Source organism: Prionailurus bengalensis, chromosome A2 (assembly GCF_016509475.1).
Source record: "Prionailurus bengalensis isolate Pbe53 chromosome A2, Fcat_Pben_1.1_paternal_pri, whole genome shotgun sequence".
In the NCBI taxonomy this organism is placed as follows: domain Eukaryota; kingdom Metazoa; phylum Chordata; class Mammalia; order Carnivora; family Felidae; genus Prionailurus; species Prionailurus bengalensis.
This window is the reverse complement of record NC_057348.1, coordinates 155772891-155794655: the sequence shown is the minus strand read 5'-3', so window position 1 is coordinate 155794655 and position 21765 is coordinate 155772891. Positions and strand designations below refer to the sequence as shown.

The window sequence follows — 21765 nt, the reverse complement described above, 5'->3', positions numbered from 1 at the left end:
GATTTGCATTTCTGATAATTAGTGATGTTGAGAACCTCTGCCCATTGTTTTAATCAGGCTGTTTATTCTTTTGCTATTGAGTTGTACGAGATCCTTTTTTACATTTTGCATGTTGATCCCTTAACACATGTGTAGTGTACAAATAAATTCTCCAAGACTCAAAAGTTGAGGCTGTTCATGTGACTGGTTATGAAAAAACCTTAAATAGGGAAGTGATGTGATCACAGCAGCAATTTTATAAAGATTTGTCTAATATTGATTCAAAGAGTTGCAGGCAAAGGGTTTAAACCATTTGAACTTCAACTGCAATGAGAGATTTGGACTAGGATGTGGTAGTACAAATGGAGAATACAGAATAAATATGAGAGAACTTTTGAAAAACATCATCAACTAGCACCTTGATATGGTGGTTGATAGACAAGGAAGAATCAAGGTTTTCAGTGTGTGAGTGTGTTGTAATAGGATATAACTAACAAAAATAAAGAAGTTGAGAAAGTAAGTGGGGTTGAATTTGAGGAAAATGGTATATGTGGTGTGGAACTTACTGCAACTGGGTTGGTATCATGTTATTTAATTGGAAAACACCAGCTTAGTTTTGGAAATGAACTGAAATTCAGATCAGAAGACAGAACCAATAGACTTGTCATCATCAAAAGGGAAGCTATTCTGAAAACTGTAAATCTTGAATTGGGTTATAAAGGTAGAGAAAAAAACATACTGTCAAGGTTGGAGGCCGTAAATTTATGGGAGGAGCAAGTGGATAAGACATAGTGAGGATACTTGGAATGGACTAGATTTTTGTTCATTGCCTTCCTGGCACTTTCTTTGCCTCTACCACCTGCTCCTTATGCTACAACTATGATGTGCACCAGGATCCTTGCTCCTGACCATATTTGAAGAGTGCATTTTGAAGAACCCAAGCCCATCACGGTCTACCTGTTGGACCTTTTAAACCTGATCCAAGAAAATTTTGTGAGACATGAAATCCAGCAACTTCTCATGGCTAGTTTCCTGCCATATTCCATTCCAATCAGAAATGAGCACAAACAAGAGGTGGGTAATGGCAAAACCTGGTTTTATTTGACTCTTGATGTTTCCAAAGTCCAACTACATCCTTGCCCTGGTTAGGTTTAACTTTGAAATCCTTTATCATAGTCTATGAGCCAAATACATACTACTTTTCTGGGTGCCTGGGTGGCTCAGTCGGTTGAGCATCCGACTTCGGCTCAGGTCATGATCTCACAGTTCGTGGGTTCGAGCTCCGCATCAGGCTCTGTGCTGACCGCTTGCTCAGAGCCTGGAGCTTGCTTCAGATTCTGTGTCTCCTTCTCTCTCTTCCCCTCCCCCACTCACGCTTTGTCTCACTCTGTTTCTCAAAAATAAATCAATGTAAAAAAAAAAAAAACAAATACATACTACTTTTGTCTAAATGTGTTCGGATTGAAGTTCTTACACTTGCAACCCAAAGATCTATGATACGATGTGTGATGCACAATCTATAAATGGAACCAGTAAGTCCATGAACAGACACAGAAAGAAGGTATAACATTTCAGTTAGCTGTGGACCAGGAAGAAAAAAGCATTATTCTTAGAATGTCCCGGCTCAGACTCAGTGGGAAATTTAAATAACAGAGGATTAACTTCAGTAATCGAAAGAAAAAAAAATAAATAGTCACGGGCCTCTTTCATAATACATTTTATTCTATTTTGTCTATTTTGTTCACAATGCGTAATTTAACATGTTTATGACTGAGCTTAAATAAACTTTATTTATTTATTTAATGGTGCCACTCACTGAAGTATTGCCTGAGAAGCTATCACGCTTTCAAAAGGTATTGGGGCGAGAAGGAGATGTTGGTATAGGAGTCCACCCTAAGCTCTCTATACAAAGGAGGCCCTAAATATGCACAACTCCTTTTGTAAGTACTTGGTGGAAACGCCCCCAAATCTCTCACCCTAGATAATTTCTCCTCCTAATTATTCAGCAGTTTTTCTTTATATAGCTGAGGGGTATTCACGCCAAAAGCGGAGGTAGGGGCAACGGAAAAAGAGCTGGGACAGTGTGTGCACTTCCCTGTTTTGCTGAAGATTAGCATCTGCCAAGTACAAACAAAATTAAGGTCTCCTGGCACCTTCCAGTTTGGCCAGCAAGGCAGTGGAAATCTTCATAAGTGAAAGCACACATACACGCAGGAAACGTAAGAAACCTAACCACCCATCTACGAACTAAGGATTTCCAGCATTCATCTCAAATGTTCCAGCCTTGGAATGATTAGCAGGCTCCCTGGGGGAGGTGACATTTGAGGGCCTCTGAGACTTATCTAAACACTAGATGGAACTGAGCAATTGTTTATACACAGAATTTAGTTTGGCATAATGAACCTGGGATTTTCTACTGCACCATCTTTTTTCTTTCATTTTCTATTTGGATCTTTGAGCAATGACTTTGAAGAAATATCAGGTACGGATGCTTTCTCTAGCCACTCTTTGCTTCGAGGATACAAACTCATAGAGAGTTACAATTTGTAGTGCAGTTAGGGAATATTCCAGAGTCACAATGCCTGACAGTTTCAAATCTCAGCTACAACAGCTGACTAAATTTGAAACGCTAAAATGTCTCTTAATAGACGCACGGATGAATAAGTTGTGATATATGTATGCAATTGTATACGAAATTGGACACGGATCACTTCACAAACATACTGTCAAACGTAAAAAGCATGTTTTAGGAGAATTGGTACATTATGATACTATTTACGTAGGTCTTAAATACCTTTAAAACACCACCACATATTATATAGAGTTAAATAAGTGCATAATAAAGTATGAAAAAATACACAAGAATCACAAACATCAAATTCAGGAGAGTGGTTTCTGGTGGCAGAAGTGAAACAGAATGCTCTTTCTTGGTGAATGTACAAAAAAGACTTTCATTTAATGTTCTGATGTTTCATTTCTGGGGTTAGGAGATGGGCATTCATTATATTCTTCCTTATTCTTCTTTGTGCACACGAAACGTAACAAGATACATTTTTTTTTAAAAGATTGCACCAAAGACTCAGCTTTGTTTTTGTTGGCATTACAAGCTATTCAAACATCTTGGACACTTCTTTGCCGGAACATTCATGTATAGATACACAAGTGTATAAATTAGCTTCACTCTTTCTACAAAAAGTCTGATTTTGGAAAAAAATTTTTTAACACTAAATAATCTAGCCTAAAAAAAATTTTTTTAACACTAAATAATCTAGCCTATTGCTATGCCAATAATTTTCAGAAATGAAACAGATGACATGGAATAAATTTCTGAAGTTACAAAATAAAAGATTAATTTCAACATATGTTCTCTGATTTCAAAATTGTTCAGCTATCATTCTATTCATATCTTTAAAAATCTACTTGAAAACAACTATTTTCCATTATGAAGCAGAATCCAATTCAATATTGCGTCTGGTTAAAATCTCAATGCACAAGACTAAACTGAAATTGTAATCTGTAGAAGAAAAAGTATTAGGCCTCAAGTTCCGAATCAAAAACACTATAAAATTATGAAAACATAATCTAATAATTAAACATTTTGAATTTTCAATTTGTATTTTTTATTATTTAAGATATTATATCCAATGTGATATATTTATGTTATAGGTTTGGTTTAGTACAAAACCTTTTTCTTCAGTGCCACAGGTAAATATAGCTATTGTTTGGAATTATCATTTACATGTTTGTTTATATCAGCTGCAATTATAAAATATTATGGATTATTTCATTCTTCTCCAGCAAATTCTCAGCTATCTTCAATATTCTGAATATAACAGTATTTCTGGCTATAATGTATTTGTGAATGTTTAACTATGTAGAAGTTATAATCTCTCATTCTCTCCACAGACAATCTTTCAGAAATGCATTGTAAAAGATTTTATGGCCGCTTTTTTTTTTTTACAAGAGCCGTCACCTAATTTATCTGCATTCAGAAATTAATCCTGTGGAAATTCTAGTTCTTTCTTTCAGTTCATTAAATTTTCATCATATATCTTTTCTACATAGCAATTGTTCTTTGATTTGTTTTGTAATGGTCTCTTACTTTTTTTTGGCAAAGCCGTACTTCAAATTTTCAGTACTTAATTTTCTTTTTAAGAAAATTTTACTTTTCACAAAGAAATGCATTCTCTCCCATTTTTCTAGAAGCATGTGGCCTCATCCTGTTTTCCCTCTTTCAGTAGAGGCCTGACTCTTGCTCTACGCTAACAAAAAAAACCCAACAAAACAAAAGAAACACTAAACAGCTTTGCAAGAAAGACAATGGCAATTGGATTCTCGCCACCTCGGTGGCGAGACTGGAGACAGACCCAGTCAGCAGACTCCTGCTCTAGCCTCCAGCCAACTGCCCTTTGTGGGATTGTGCTCTCAGCAGCATAAGAACTTCTAGATACCTGGGTATCTGTTGAAAGCTCCAAAATTTCAAAATGTTGGCTCAAGTTTCTTAAAACACTGAACAAATCAAACACAGTATAGCCACATGCTGAACGCGATCTGTGGACCACCTGTGTTACCAATTCACAACCTCTCTCTCATGTGGTGTGAAAGCATTTTTTGTTTGAGCACTTGCTCACAGGAGACTAAGAACCATGAGAGAAGCTCTTAAGAAGGTGCTATTCGCCTTTTGGGATGAGCACTGGGTGTTGTATGGAAACCAATTTGACAATAAATTTCATATATTAAAAAAAAAAAAAAAAAAAAGGTGCTATTCGGGTCGAATAACCCAGAATGTAATGGTGAATTATTCTATTCAGGTGTCATTTTTCTATTAAGGGTAACAAAACAAGAACATCGCTCCGAGAAAATTCTCCTGAAGGTTGCTGAGTTTCCAGACTAGAAAGAAGGGTAGACTCCTGCCTCCTATCAGGCTTCCCATCAGTTAGGATTGGACCCCAGAGACCACAGACAGGCTCTGGGCTCTCCCAATGTGGAGTTCTACCAACCATATCCCATGAGCAAGTTTAAGTTAAACTCTGTCATGTATTTCACTTCTATTAGTTCCTGAGCATCCCCATCAAAACTCTAGATGTTGATTTATGATCTTCTGGGACTTAGAGTTTTTTTAAACAAAGATCCCAAACAAACCTAGTATGTTACTTCTTTCATAGATCTTTCTACCCAAAGCCCTCTAGACTGTGTTTGCTGTTTACTCTTTTTAAAAAATGTTTATTTATTTTTGAGAGAGAGAGAGAGACAGACAGACAGACAGACAGAGCATGAGTGGGAGAGGGGCAGAGAGAAAGGGAAACACAGAATCCGAAGCAGGCTCCAGGCTCCGAGCTGTCAGCACAGAGCCCGACGCAGGGCTTGAACTCACGGACCGCGAGATCATGACCTGAGCCGAAGTCGGACGCCCAACCGACTGAGCCACCCAAGTGCCCCTCATTTTACACTTTTTAAAAGAAATCCCCAGTTTTGTAGGTTTGGATCCCTTTTCATTGATTTTGTGTAACTTTCAGCTTTTTATTTTTTTGCTTACATTTCTTCCACAATTTCTTTGATTATTGCTGCTCTTATATTTATTATGAAGTTTTTGTGTTCTCTCTTCTGCAAGGCACAGTGTATGTAACAGTTCTGTTGGATCCAGCACCACATCCTCTTCCTCCTCTAATCACATTTCTTTCTTTTTTTCCCTCTCTCTATGAATTCTGAATTGACACTTTAGTACTATCTTCAAATATTCTCATTCTTTTTCTGCAGTATCTAATCTGCTATTTGGAAACCTTCACTCCACTAATTGCTTCAAACATCAGCCAATACATCTCAAAGCATTTATTCATCCATTTCACGATATTAGGGCACATTCTTTTTATAGGACCAGTCAGTGTTCTTTAACATTTCAATGAAAACACAAGAGAGATGTTTTCCAGCATCTCCTGTGTCTCCTAAGACTTTGTGGCACAGACAGATGTGCATGTCTTTCTTCACAAGGTTCACTTATTTTGAGTGACTGTATTCTCCTCTATGTTAAACTCTGAAGTGGGAGATGAGGACGTCCTCCCCACATTCAAGGTCGCAATGGGATGGGATCAATATTGAAAGGGTCAAATTTTATAGGGTCTGATGAAGAAACATGGAGAAAGTTATTTTTACCTCCTCAGTTCTGTTTTGCCCAACTAGAGACAACCTGAGCAGATATCTAACCACTGAGTGTAGCGCTTTTTTATTGTGCCACGGGAGCTTGCTAGTAATACAGAAATGCCCTCATTATCCAATTGGATGACTGTCCTCTGCAGCACGACTTCTTATTTATTCAGTGAGTCACTGCACAAAGTGGAAGCCAACTATTAGGGTTTCCATGCTGCTCCTGGTAGGTTCCAGAACCTGACAACCTTCCCAGAGTCTCTAAATCTTCTCCATTCCAGGCTCTTCAACCGCCCCTCACCTCCAGCTCTTGACTCTTCAGGTTTGAGTATACATAATACTGTTCTAATGGAGGATTCTTCTTGTTATTCCAAAAGCAGACTTATTCCATGCATTCTATGAATTTTGGGGCTTGCATTGTCTGGGTGGCAATTTACTTTAAAATGACACAGTATTAGTAACATATATGTGAACATAAATGAACCCTATATAAACTAGGAGGTGGTTAGTTACCATTTGAGGTACTATAGTCACAATCCATACTTCAGGATGGTTATTTAAGTAAGATATGACATTTTCTAACCAGGAATCAATACCTTCAGAGGTGGTCTGGCTCTTAAATTATCCTTATTGAAAATGACTTAATTTGCACAAAGAATATTACACAAATTTTTAATTGATTAAAAGTATTTTAGAGGCCCTACCACATTCCCGCAAGTACATGATAAAAATCCAGTAAGCCTAGAAGCCTAATGCCACAGTGCAGTGTTCCACACACTGTGGATATGCCAGGGTTCCGGTGCTGATGAAAATAAGCTCAGCCCCGTCTTCTTGACTTCATAGAGTCTAGCAGGGGAAGCAAACAAGTACTTTATCATGCCTTTACCTTAGCCTTCAGGGAAAAAGGACATGATATCATGAGTCCATAGATAAAGGGCACCTAAACCCAAGAAAGGAGAATCAGGGAGATTTTCCTGAATGAAGTCACATTTCCCCTTAGACTCAAAGAATGAGTCAAAATTATCTAGTTAAAGAGAATATATAAGAATGTATATGTCCTTGGGAGAGGCGAGGTGATTCAATTACGGCTTTGCACATATTATGTGCTCAATAAATATATGTCAGGTGAATATGTGAAGACTTGGATCCAGGAGAGTGAATAAAGAACTAGAAGTGTAATGTTGCTAGCAGACAGTGCATGGGTAGATGTGGTATCCTGAGATGCACAGAAAAACCAGAACGCACATCCCAAGAAACATGTCCGGCACATGGCAAGCACTCAGCAACATTTGCTGCAATAATGAACACACAAAGACTCATAGACCACAATGAGGAACCCAAACCTTATGCTAACAGCAACGGAAAGTTACTCACACATTTCATCCGGGAAGTGATCTAATCAAGTCTGCATTTTAGAAAAATCATCCTGACTGCAGAGTGAACTGTTGAAGCAAGAGTATGGTGAGAGGGTTTTTTGGAGATAGTTGAGAAGATGGAAGGGAGAGCTGGTGAGACCTCAAGGAGCAGCTGTGAAAAAGGAGACAAGAACACAGGTCTGACACACTTGAGGAGACAGAATCATCATGGTATGGAGTTCGAGTGGATGGGAAGAGAAGAGAAGAGAGAGGGAAGAGAGAGAGGAGCCAAGGAGAAGACCCACCTTCTATGATTTGGGAAACTGAATAGATGATCTTCACATTCTGAGACAGAGAACATAAGAGGATGAATGTGTTTTAAAAGAGAGTTAATTAATTAATTAATTAATTAATATATTTAGGGACATGCAAACTCCAGATTGTCTGTGGAACATCTCAGTGAAAAGTGAAACTAGTCAAAAGATACACAGATCTGAAATTCAGAGTGAAGATTTGAGAATCATCTTCATGAGCATGGTGACTGAAACCATGAGACTTGGAAGAGAAGAGGGATAAGTATATAATTTTAGGAATAGGCAGAGAAGAAAGTAAAGAGAGTCTAGAGAGAAAGATGGGAAACCAGCAGAACGTGGAGTCATGGAGGCCAAGGAAAAGTATACAACATAAGATGCTGTGGGGCCCTGTTCAAGATCAGGAAATTTGAAGACCAAATGGTATTCATTTAACTATCGAGTAGGAATCATTACTTCATGATGTAGTCATGGTGGGATTCAGACTGGAGTGAGCTGAGGAGAAAGTGGGAGGCAAGGGAGAGGAGGCAGTAAAAACTGACAATCCTTTCAAGATTGGGACTGGGAAGAAAAGAGGAAACAACAGGTCTCTTTCAATTTCCAAGTTTTCTCATTAAACTGCTTGGAAGAATTCCTGCAATATAGAGTGAGGGACATACATACATTTAAATGTATAGGTGCTTAATAAAGCTCAAGAGACAGGATTCATCTATCTTTCTGTGTGTGAGGTATAAAATGTAGTCATTTTTGTAAACGGTCATATTGATACTACTCCAAAACACCAAGCAATGAATCATAAGAGCCCCTTCTTCTAGATTTCCTTCCCAGATACCTCCACACGATATCCATGGTTGCTTATCAGTCCAAAGAGGGCAGTCGCAGTCCCCACTGTCACTGGTATTTTTGCTGCCATTGTCATCACAGCGTGTAGATTCTGAAAACAGGCAATCCATCTATTTGGTGCCATACTCTGGCCGCTTTAATCATTGATCCTGGAAGCTGAGGGAAGGGATACTCCATTGTCTCTACTTCTGTTCTTCCTTAGAAGAGCTGTTAATGACTATCCATTTCAATCCTCTCTCTCTCTCTCTCTCTCTCTCTCTCTCTCTCTCTCTCTCTCTCACACACACACACACACACACACACACACATGCTATTTTCCCCCCAACACACCCAGAGTATACCCAGAAGCCTTGTTTAGCTATATACTGTGTCCCCTTCAAAGTTTTTCCAAAAACAGGTATGGGAAAGGCTTTCTATCTCCCTGATCTCTTTGGTGCTTTCAGTTTACAGGGGACTCCATTGTCTTATAAAGACAATTATCATATTGCATAATATACATCCTAAAGACTGCATTTTCATCTTAATATCATGTGAAGACTACCAAAGTCAAACTTCAGGGTTTCTTTTTCAATATTTTAATGGTGGTAAAATATACATCAAATTTTCCACCTTGACCACTGATAAGTGCATTCATAATTTTGTGCAGCCATCACCACCATCCATTTCCATAGCTCTTGTCTTCTTGTAAAATCAAACTCTATACCCATTAAACTCAGTTTTCTTCTTTAAGAAAGACTTTCTCCTGTATTTTTAGGGCTTGGTCTGGAGGAAAAATGTCTAATTGGACCCACAAAGCAGAAAATCTTATATCTCAGCCTATAACATCTGATTGAGGATTACAGTGATCTCATCTTTCTTCAGAGAACAATGTATGACACCTTCCTTACAACCATGCAGCTAGAAGGCCCTTTCCAGTAATCTTCCCAAATGGGCTGTGGACTCCAAAAGCTTTTGATGTCAACATTACAAAATAGGTAGAGTACTAAGAAATTATATCAAGGTGACAGGTATCATGCTAATAAAATTGTAAGCATTACCTTGGCTAATTCTCACAACATTGTTATCTGACATTTACTATAATTACTCCTATTACTAAACAAAGAAATGGAAAGAGATTAAGGAACTTAGTCAAGGACATCCTAGCTAGTAGATGGCAGAAGCAGTAACCAAGACTAACTTAAAGTTACCAGTAACCCAGGACTAACTTAAAACTTTTTTCATATCCACTACACTTTACCCGAAGGATTACAGATGCCAATTGTTAATTAAATTATATATGTTTATATTTAAATACTATATGTATATTAAATAATACATTACCAGGACACCTGGCTGGCTCAGTTGGTGGAGCATGTGACTTGATCTCAGAGCTGTGAGTTCTAGGCCACGTTGGGTATAGAGATTACTTTAAAATAAATAAATGAATAAATAAATAAACTTTAAAATAATACATTACCAAAATCCATATTTTAATATGGAAGGATATCCATATAGTGCTAGCTTAACCTATAGGATTTGGTTACAAAACAACATATATAATACGATACCATTTATCTAAATGAACCAGCATCTACCTGTCATCTATTATCTATCTATCTATCTATCTATCTATCTATCTATCTATCTATCTAATCTATCATCTATATATCTATCTAATCTACCATCTATCTTTCTATTATCTACTCATTTAGAAAGAATATACGACCAGAGATGTTAACAGTGATCACAGCTGAATGTGTGGATTTATTTAGACATTTTTGTTTTTTAAATTTTCCCTGTGAATATTTTCTAACCATTTTTTGTAATAAGCACATGTAGCTTTTCTATTAGGGAAATATAATAAAAGGAAAACTTCAAATTTAATATGCAGTAAAAATTCCCTGATAATAAGACGTTAGTATTGTTCACCCTCACTTCACTTCCTCCATCTAGCAGAGTGCCATGCTCAAGAAATACTGAATGGTCCCCATCTTTAGGTGGCACCTAGTCTGGGACCAGAGAGGAGTCCATGATGAAAGGTACTGTGCAGAGCTGTATGACAGTGAATGGAGCAGACAGTGAGTGGACCTTCTCATTAACATTAGTGACTTCAGATGGATTTCTTTTGCTTAAAATTTTTATTTTTGACATAATTTCAGCTATGCAGAAATGTTGCAAGGAAAGTACAAATAATTTCCAGATATCCTTCACCCAGATTCCCTATTTGTTAACCTTTTACTACCTTTCCTTTCTACTGTATTTCAAGTAGATTCAGACACATAGAAAGGGTGAGTCTGTGTCAAGGTGGTTTTCCAAAGTCCTCTAAAAATGTTCCCCTTTACTAGATCCCCTCTGGCAGGAAGCTTCCTCTTGCAGAGTCTAAAAACTCCCTTCTCCTCCTTGCCCCACCCACTCCCATTGCCAAGAAGACTTAACAGGAAGAAGTGTTTGCTCAGGGATGCTGCTAAGATAGAAACACTGTGTGAAGAAGGAAGGACGGTGCTTGAACAGAAGGAGCATATTCTCTGAAGGTGCCTCTCCCCACCACACCAAGCATAAGACCCCATCTGCAAACTAAGCCAACCTTCCCAAGAGAGAGCAGGTGAGTCTGTTTGTCTGTTATCGGCACAGATTGTTGGCCCTTCCCCAATGCCAAGACCTTCGGAGACACCTGTCCTGTCTGTCAGAGTCCTGGCATAGGCTTTTAGAGACTGGGTCTTCTGACAGCTGTAGTCTGTATGGCCAAGACCACAGAGTAGGTCCCAGAGATCAGGGTCATTTCAAAGCTAAAGGTTCTCAAAGAGTCCAGGAGAGGATTTATTTCATTAGACAGAGTTTAGGAGGCCACAAATAGACATGGATAAAGTCTAGAGCTAAAGTGTGGGTGAAGGAGAGGGAGCATTCCATCAGTACAAGATCCTATGCATCTTCTGGGCATGGGTCAAATCTCATACTTGTAGCTAGCTGTCAATGGCATGCCTGCCTTCAAAGCCCCCCAAGGGTGCTCTGGAAAAGAGGCATAAGTCCTGCTGGAAAGAAGCCTTGTTCCCAGATTCTGAATGTGGTACTGCGCTCTAATCCCCACAGGCCTTCTCATCTCCTTCATCATGAATTGGCATATGATAATCTCTGGGCTTATCATAGTGGTGCTTAAAATGGTTGGAATGACCTTTTTCCTGCTTTATTGTGAGTATTTGAACAACCTCTTACCCTAACCTCATACGGTCTTGTTCTTTGACTTTTTTCCCAAAATGTGTATTTGAATATAAAGGTTACACGCCTAAGTCTTTCCAGTTGAGGGCAGGGACCCAGTGTAGGGGCAACTGACAATACTTGTCTCACTTCCCAGCACACACAATGGGCCAGGTGCCTTGGTCTGCCTTGGGTATGTAGAACCGACCAGTGTCTGATGGTTGAACACCACACAAAGCTTTCGCCACTACAATGTTAGTTGGGTAATCTGAGGCAAAATACTTGTCAGTGCTTCTTATTGCTGCTCAAACTTGAAAATCAGTGTCAGTTCAACCCAATGACAGGGCTGAGGTAAGAGCTGCATAATAAGGTAATGGGATCTTACTAGGGGACAGATTTCCCCCTGTGTCCATAGAAACTTCCATCCAGATGCTTAGGAGAAGAGTCTCCATAGCAAAGGGTTTCACTGCAGTTGTAGCAAGAATCTTCTCCAGCCCCAGAAACTGGTAGGGAACATGAATGAGGAAGGAAACATGAGTGAAAGAGGCAGTTGAGTAAAAGGTGTCTTCCCTCTGACTCAAACTGAAGCTGCATTTCCTATCACAGAAGAGAGCAGGAAGAAAATATGAATATGAATAAGTAAACACATTTACAAAAAAAAAAACCCCACCTACACATCTTTGTTGACCTGAGTCAGAGAGCTTCTGATCACACAGTAACAATCATGGCGCCCCAGAAGCCCCCGCAGTGATGTTGGTTTGTTATATTTATCGTGTAGCCACCTTTGGGACTGAGCCAACAACTGATTTTCTTTGCAGTCCCACAGATTTTTGGCGGAAGTAATGTCAGCTTCCTTCCCACAGAGAGCTATGGAACAGGTAATGTGCATGACAAGTATCTCCTCTGCACCTCCAGGTTCTTGTGTGCTGACTTCTTACAGACCTTTCTCCAGCCCTTCTTTCTCAAGAAATTCATTTGCAGGAAGGGTCCATAAAGATACTCTAATTGCTATAAGAAGAATACATTCTGGGGATCTAATGTATAGTGTGATGACTATAGTTTACAAGACTGTATTACACACTACTTGAAAGTTGCTAAAAGACTAAATCTTAAATATTCTCACCACCAAAAAAGAGGGGGGGGGGGAATTATGTGACGTGATGGGGGTGTTAACTAGCCTTACTGTGTAGTTAATAATTTTGTAATATATACATGGATCAAATCATCACCTTGTACACCTAATTAAACTTACACAATGTTTATATCTCAAAGTGAGGGGGGAAAGTGCAGCACTCCCAGAAGAAAAAGGATCTAATTAACTTCCTTGCTTTTATCGATGGGAAACCTAGACTAAGCTGATTGAAATTTCTGATCCTCAGTTTTCCTCCTGGGTATGAGGATGATTTGTATATAATTACTATAATGTAATTAGAAAGTACCTTATAAACTCTGACATGTTGTACACCTACAGGAATTGCCATAAAAAAAAACATGTCCCACAAAAAACTCAAAGATTATAATCGGTATTTTTTTGTGTGCCGATCACTCTGCTAGACCAACAGAAGAATGCGAACAGGAGATACCAGTCAGCTGTCCTCTATAAAGCACAAAGCCCCATGCCAGAAGTGAAGGGGCAAAAACGAGGGCTTTCCCTATCAAACCTCCTCCTCTTAAAGCTTTTCCAAGGACCTCCCTCTCACTTCCTCTTAAAACATTAATTACTACAAACATCTTTAGGAGAAAGATAATTTCTTGTTCATCTTCATATCAGCTGAGGCTCCCAGAACAGTGAGTTAAATGGAGGAAATATTCATGAAATACTTACAAAGTTCTGTGCAGCTATAATCCCAAAATAGTTTCTCATGAAAACCAGGTTATTTTACATTACAAAGAGCCTTTGAGCTGGGGACTGAAATAAAAAGTGAATGCTCACTTGTATGTTTCATTAATATAATTTAAGTTGCTGATTTGGTGTCTGGGTAAACTAAATTGGTCTTCAACCACACAAGACAAATAACTGGGCAGCTGAGGAGAGGTTTTGACCAGCGTCTGAAGCCACTGCAGTATCTGCTTGGCCAACCGGGGAAAATGAGGCTTCTTAGAGGCCTATCAGTTCCCCTATTTATATTTAAAGAAATAAACGGACTCTGCTTGTAGGAAATCTCTGGAATGTTCACCTGCCTCCATGTCTGCCAGTACCCCCAGTCTTGAACCTAGTTCCAGTTAGCCTCAATTCTTAGAATTGACAGGTTCCCATAAGAAGGAGCCAAGAGATGCCTGCGGAAGGAGGGCTCACAGGGGTGGGGAGTGGGGTGGGAGGGGGGGTGTTGGGAGATCAGACATGGGATGAATGGCACCTGCTCTGTGGAGCCCAGAAGGCAGTGCTCCAAACAGCGCCTTGGAGAGGGGAACACTGTCAAAAGTATATATAGAAAGGAGTGAGAAATTTCCCTCCTGGTACTAAATTCACCCACTCCTCTTCCTTTCTGCTGTGCTTTTTCTCAACATTTCACACCTATTGCCACACACACACACACAAAGATATGAAATAGGACTTAGGGTGCAGGGCATGACAAAAAATAGTAGTAGTTAGCTGGAAGCTTCAAAGAAAGAAAATGAAAAATTCTCGCAGGGGGTGGCCAAGAGTGTCTCGTCTTTGCCACTGTCCAGAGACAAACCAGGGACTCAATACCCGCTCTGTGTTGTATTCATGATGCAGTTGCCTTCAGAATTTCTTTTTGTTTCAGTCCCACTGACTTTCGGGAGCAGTAATGTCACCCTACTTCCCACACAGAGCTATGGAACAGGTAAAGTGCATGACAATTATCTCCCCTCGACATGAGGTTCTTAAGTGCTGAATTCTTAGACACTTTTCCCATTGCCTCCTTTCTTATGGAACTTTTTTGCCCCAAAGGGCCATAAAGACCTTCCAATTAATCCCTGTCATGTTGTCCACAGGGAAACTAATACTAGACTGCATGGGATTTCTTCCTGGATTGAGGATGATTTCTAGAGATATAACTGCTATAAAGACATTCATCCCCTACTATGTTATGACTCCATTCCAGGGTTCACGCTCCAAACCACTAATCCTACACTCTCTTTTGTCTCATTTCTTTAGTCTGTCCCAACAGGTGGTATTTTCACCAAGGAGAATGCTTTTGGTTGTCCCCTTTTGAAATGTCTTGGAACAAAAGCAGGGACTTTTGCAAAACAGAAGGATCCACTTTGGCCATTGTCAACACACCAGAGAAACTGGTGAGTGCACTGGGAAAAGCCCATGCTACAGTAGCCTCCACAGGTGGAGATGGTGGGGTGATTTGGTAGAGTAGGGGCAGGGTGGAGGTGAGAAATGGAAAGGTGGCTGGCTGAGAGCCCAAGCTCCTTGCTCTGAATCGGAAGGTAGGAGAATACAGTAGCAGTGGGGTATATTCCTCAGGTCATTTGAGCTAGGGAAATCCACACTGTATCGTCTCTCCCATGAAGTTTAGCAGTGCACTGGTCCAGTCCTCAGGATGGGTCAGGACATTTAAAGTGCAGGGAATGACCAAATGAGCTGATGTGCATGAAAGAATCAAGTCATAGAACTGGGATAGTGGTATACAGTTAGGATAGTAAAAATGGCAAACACAATGGAAAAACCTTTATTTTACTACCTCTTTTTATCCTCATAAAGATTATGAGGGGGTATCATTACCCATATCTTGTATATGAGGAAGCTAGGGTAGAGAAAAATAATTTGACCCAGGTTGTACACACACTAATGACAGGACAGGATTGAATTGAGTTCTCTCTAACTCTAAAACCCATGCTCTAATCAATTTTAGATCATAAGTTTTCTTCTTGATCATTGCCTCTCCTTCAAATCCCAGCATCTGCTGAGTGGTAGGCACGTGCTACATACTCCACGGCTGCTTCTCTGCCCTCTATCTTTCACCTCTCATCTATAAAGTCCTCCTGTGGTTGAAGAGAACCCATAAGAGGGCCCTCTCTGAATCTTGGTGACAGGTGTCCAACAAAGAGCAGGGGTCAGGATGCTACAGATCCTCTGAGGCTAAGGGGAAATGCCTTACAGTAGAAAACCAGGAGTAAGCTGTGGGGAAGAAAGGAGAAAAGGAGAGGGGACAAGGGGGTTGAGTAGAGGAAATTGACTCTTCCTCTACTCAACCCTCAAGTTCTGGTGCATCTCAAGTGTCATCCTTGGCATTCTGCAGAAAAAGCTCATCATGCTAACAATTTGCTAGTGATCTCAAGTATGTATCCCTAGCTAGTCTTCTCTAGACCAGACTGTATATCAAAATCCACTTTGATCTTTCAAAAGCACCCCAAACTCATCATGTTCAAAACTGAGCCAAATTATATTTTACCTCAAATGCTCTTCCTCCTTTTGTGATCCAAATACTGGTGAGTAGTCATGTCACCCAAGATTGAATGCTGATGGTTTTCTGAGACTTTACCTCTTCTCTTCTCCCCTAAATTAGTTGCTAACCAACTCTTTTCCTCTCTGTCCCCAAAGAAAATTATTCATCTCTCACCTGGATTTCTTCAGAATTCTTCCAACTCCTCTCCTTACCCCCGATTTTGTCCCTTCTTACTTATCCTCCATAGAACCCACACAAAAATATCTCTAAGACTCTAAACTGTCTGTGCCATTTTCCAAATTAACATGGATTAAAGTCCAGTTTTCCTAGCATGACATATAAGGCCTTGTGTAGTCTAGCACCTCCCTTCTTGCCAGTCTTGTCTCTCCACCAGCCTCCCTTCTCCCTCTACATAACCACATTCAGGCGCCCTGCAGTCCACCTGTGATCGGATGCTCCCTTTTCCAGGAAATCCCACATCCTCCCCTAGCATTTTCCTGACAAACAGCTATTTTTCAGAATTCATCTCAAGTATCACTTCATCTTTCTAGAAGACCCCAAATCCATGTAGAATTGATCACTTCCTCCTTTCTGTCTGTTCTATACCTAGTACATATTCCCTAGCTCTACACCTGGGAGACCTCACTATGCTTATTAACTCATCTATCTTCTCTTATTAGACCTGTGGATCTTCAACATGTTGGGATCACTGACATTTTAACAATGGTGATGAAAGCTATATACCTCTTCCCAGAAACACTGCATAAGCATAATATTTTGAGTAAAGTTCCAACAGCTTCATGAATCCCCTTCATAACCATCCATGGATCAGTGCAAGAGAGTTAAGGGCTAAGAACCCTTATTTTAAACCATTTGTCAGCAAATTTTTCTTAAAAAATGGTCAGGTGGTCAGAGAGTAAATATTTTATATTTTTAGGTCATACGGTCTCTATCACAACCGCTTAATGCTGCCCTGGTAGCTCAAAGCAACCATAGATGATATGTAAAAAATGGGCCTGGATGTGTTCCACTAAAACCTTATTTACAAAACAGGCTAAAGTCTTGATTTTGACCACTGGCTGTGGTTTGCCAACCCTTGTTTCAGATCATAAATTTTTAAAGGAGAAACCAATTTGTTTCCATGTCCTGGCCTCATACAATGGCTCACTGGATACTCAAGAAATCTTTGTTAAATAAGTAAATACAGTAATTAATCTTAAAGAATAATGAAATGAGACATTTCAGGGAAGTAGAATATTGGAAAAAGAGGAATAAAGCCAATAGCCCTGGGATAGAGAAATATCCAAGTGAACTTGGATACCCATTCACTTACGACAGGAGGTTTATAAAGAGTACAGAAAAGAGCCCAGGGACTCCCAGACTTCTGGCTAGAGTGATTTGTGATTCATTAGTTTAATAAAGAAACTAAGATATCATAGATTGGTGTCAACTTAGCAAATACTCAAAATTCACTGATTATTTCTCAACACACTTTTAAATCTCCCCAACTATATTGCCTTGCTAAGAATTCAAGAAATTCACTCAATCCAACCTCATTTGGAATGTAAGATTTCTGGCAGTGAAACAGAGGCATGCTAAGTAAAAAAAGAATTATTTGAAATTGTCCCTTTTTAGATCATATAGTACCCTTCCTCTTCATTTTCATAGTGTGGTCCCTGGAAAGCAGCATCAGCATCACCTGGGAATGTGGTAGGAATGTAAATTCTTGGTCCCCTAAACTAGACCTCCCAGGAATCAGGAGCCCATCAAGCTGTGTTTTAACAAGACCTCTAGGTGATCCTGATGCTCTGTGTATACCGAAAACTACTCTAGGGTTTATGGTGATGCCAGCTACAGCCAGCCCCAGAGTCCCTTACCAGCCTTCCTGTTCCCAGAATCAGATATAATCAGGGCCTTTTGGCACAAGGGAGACGACAGAAAAAAAATTTTTTTAAATAATAATAAAAAATAAAAAATAAACCTTTTTGTTGAACTGTTTATTTTTTAACTTCTAGAAATTTCTGCAGGACATAATTGGTGCTGAGAAGTATTTTATTGGCTTATACCAGGATACAGAGAAAACATGGCGTTGGATCAACAACTCCCCATTCAATGGCAAGTATGTGAATATCTCACGTTTTTCTAAGGATCTTAGTTTGCCTAAAGAGACCAGACCTGAGATTCAGTGAGTTTATCCTGGAAGAGCACAAAAGCTGAGACTTGGCTTTTTATTTTATTCCTCTCCTTTCTTCCAGTGCACCTATTCCCAGAGACACATTTTTGGTAAACTTTTATTAAGGAAAATGCCAAACATTTCTAAGTAGAGAGAAGAGTATTCATCCAATGAGTTCTTCTGTTCAAATCAAGATGCAAACAAATGCACATATATACCATTTGTTTGATATATCTCATAAGTCTCTTTTAACTCACAGACTACATTTTATTACGAAGTTTTTACAAGTTCCTCAGATGGGACTTCTTTATGTAAAGGAAGTTTATTATTAGAAACTGTCTATACCTTAAAGCTGTGAACGCCAATTCCCAAGAGCTACCTCCTGTGTATCATTCCATGGACATAAGTGTTGGTGGAGAATGTGACACTCCTGGTATACACAAGAAGATGTGGAGTCAGACAGAAAGCAAGTCAGTTCCCCAGCCTATAATTGGGCTTCTCACAGAAGGAAGGCAAGGAAGATTCATTCAATGTCTACTAAATGCCAGGCACTTGCTAAGCATTTACTCATGTCATTTCCTGCAGTATTCACAATGATGCTGTAGACAAAGCTTTTATTAATTCTCATTTAACAGACAGGTGAACTGAGGATGGGAGGCTTAAAAATGTATTGAATATCACCAAGCTGGGTAGATTAAATTGTGGCTCTGCCACATCCACTTGACTCCAAAACTCATGGCATTTCCATGAAACCAGACCCTTTCCAGTCAGATTGAAAGGGGCTGAATGGCAGAAAAAGAGGTGGGGAAAGGCCAACAGAGTTTCTCCTTAAGCCAGCTGGTGCCTAGGAAAGGAAGAGCAACCTCTCGATCCTCCTGCTGTGAACATAGCACATACAGTACTAAAACATTATTTCTGGGGCGCCTGGGTGGCGCAGTCGGTTAAGCGTCCGACTTCGGCTCAGGTCACGATCTCGCGGTCTGTGAGTTCGAGCCCCGCATCGGGCTCTGGGCTGATGGCTCGGAGCCTGGAGCCTGTTTCCGATTCTGTGTCTCCCTCTCTCTCTGCCCCTCCCCCGTTCATGCTCTCTCTGTCCCAAAAATAAATAAACGTTGAAAAAAAAATTTAAAAAAAAACATTATTTCTAGGAGACAAAGACAGATGAGATGTTTCTACCACGCACAAGGGTGATTTAATCCAAGACTGTGAGTCCACCTCACAGGAGAAGGCTGTGAGAAGGCTCACAGAAGAGGGCCAGCGTAGGGCTAGATTTGGGGATAGGAGAAGGGGGACTGGAATTGGCAAAAGGCAGGACTGGAACAATGGGCCTTAACCACACTTCCTTTCCCATTTAGCATTATCAATCAGCATCAGAACTTCGACTGCGTGACCATAGGCCTAACAAATACATTCGATGCTGCACCATGTAACATCAACTTGCGCTGGATTTGTGAGAAGCTGGCGAAATGATTGCAGTTCTCTGTGGCCTCTGACAAGAATAACAAACACACTTGTGGAGAAAGCAAAAAGAATATGATTGGGATTGGTACAGGAAATACAGAACATCAAATTACTGTGTCCATCTTCCACAGGTTACTGGCAGAGCTCCCTGACCAAATCCTTGGGGCTAATGCTCCAGCCCCTCCACAAATATACTTGCATACACATAACAGAGACAAACTTCCCATTCTGAGTCAGCAGTTCCCCCCAACACTCCACTTCCTATGAGTGTCATAGCTGTGACTCTTTTTAGATCTGTACCAGACATCTAATCAATGATCCCTTTCTCCATCTCTCTACTATGAGAGGCCCTTGCCTGTGTTGGAAGTGATCTTCTGCTTTGGAGGACTGGATGTCAGTCACCTCCAGGAGACAGGGTCACTTTTAGATAGACAACTCAGTTGATATAGTGATGAGGTCTGTTTGTATAGAACTGAGCATTTCTGACTGATCGACAGGGTTTATTTTGGCCTATTGCCACCAGATCTGTTTTATCCTCAGAGCACATACCCAGGACCACATAGAAAGTGCAGACTGAGCAGGCAAAAACATGATTTAGAGAGTAGCCAGGGTAGAAGAGGGATAAACTCAGCTTGTTGACTTCACCTGTGTTCCCAAGAGACCCATGTTCACATGCATCCCACCCCTACCCAAGATAGGATAGCAGAGGTCCTCCTCAGTCTGAATTGAGGTCAGGCCTGGGGAAGGGCTCCTGGAGCCAAGCTTGGCTTATTCATGGGAATGGACAAAGGTCTGGCCAGAGCAGGAATCTTCCAGAAAACCCCTTTGAAAATAATCAGACAGCTAACATGACCAAGCAAACTGATCAATGTTTTTCAACAAAGCCCTGAAGACATACTCATGCTGAAATTTTCCTGGTCTTGAGCTGAATCTCCATTTCAGTAGATATTTATTCTTTATCATGGTTTTTTCTAGTATATTTCAAGAATTTGTAATAGTCTCTTGGACCCCAGTGTTCAGAAGATATTCCTGCCTGCAGTTTAGAGAGACTCTATGAGCAGGTACAGCTTAGTGACCCAAAGATGCCACAGCCTTATCCATGTTGGCATCACACCAACTCAGAGCTGGTCCAGTTGACCAAAGAGTAAAAATGAGGAGGACTGCTCAAGGAAGCATGCGGAGTAGGCAAAAAGTAGGCATATAGTAGTACCAAGGGAACACCAGAGACAAATGGAAATCATTTCCAGGAGGAAACAGAGCTCATTTGGCCACACTGGAAGAAAGGCAAGAAAAGGGTAGAAAAGTCTTGGAGCATCCTGGCTATTCTCTGCACTTGCAACAAAATTAACTACATACCTTTCTCAGTAAATGGAAAAAAGAGATGCCTGTGTGTTCTGAGTAACAAGAATTAAGCCATAAGGGAAGACTGTAAAACTAATGGAAATTATAGTCACCTAAGTGAACTGCTCACCAATTTATGTCTAGTAACAACATACCACAATGACTATGAATATCATCAGATATATGTCAAAGAAAATTGTCATTTTATTTTTTATTACTAAGCTCTAGTCCTATATTCCTATGATTCATAATTTTTGTCCAATTTTCATGGTCACCTATAGTTTTAAAAAATGAGATAATACATTAAGTGTTAGAACTTGCCTAAAGGAAGCTACCAGCAATAATATGTGCTGGGGTGGAGGGGATGTTAGAATTATATCAGTATTCTGTGAAGACACAAGTTCTTTTGTGGTGTTGGCAAAGAATAAATACTGCAGTTGAGGAGAGGGGAGAGGCCGAGTCTATGGTAGATAAAGAAATAAACAGAATTCTACACCAAAAGTAATCCCCACGATCCAGATAATAGAAAGGAAACTGCAGCCCTTCTGTTTTGAGAAGGGAAAGTTGTTGCCACACTTCCTGTTTTATGACATAACAAACTTCAGATGTCTATAGTCAGGAAATGTAGA

At 39.9% G+C, this 21765-nt stretch overlaps 1 protein-coding gene across 1 annotated transcript; it reads left to right on the top strand.

Moving 5' to 3' along the window:
- The first annotated feature begins 11049 nt into the window (after nucleotides 1–11049).
- Nucleotides 11050–19908, top strand: CLEC5A (C-type lectin domain containing 5A). Its single transcript, XM_043589749.1, has 7 exons — nucleotides 11050–11210; nucleotides 11696–11794; nucleotides 12619–12678; nucleotides 14548–14607; nucleotides 14922–15058; nucleotides 18177–18280; nucleotides 19690–19908. Exons 2-7 carry the CDS (start codon nucleotides 11716–11718, stop codon nucleotides 19802–19804), a joined length of 555 nt encoding a protein of 184 aa, XP_043445684.1. The 5' UTR covers nucleotides 11050–11210; nucleotides 11696–11715; the 3' UTR covers nucleotides 19805–19908.
- The last annotated feature ends 1857 nt before the right edge of the window (nucleotides 19909–21765 follow it).

What these genes read in the sequence shown, in the direction of transcription:
- CLEC5A (XM_043589749.1), top strand. Translation starts at nt 11,716, where the DNA reads ATGAATTGGCATATGATAATCTCTGGGCTTATCATAGTGGTGCTTAAA. An exon ending in GACCTTTTTCCTGCTTTATT is followed by an intron (nt 11,795 to 12,618) that starts GTGAGTATTTGA and finishes TTTTCTTTGCAG; the next exon opens with TCCCACAGATTTTTGGCGGA. An exon ending in CACAGAGAGCTATGGAACAG is followed by an intron (nt 12,679 to 14,547) that starts GTAATGTGCATG and finishes TTTTTGTTTCAG; the next exon opens with TCCCACTGACTTTCGGGAGC.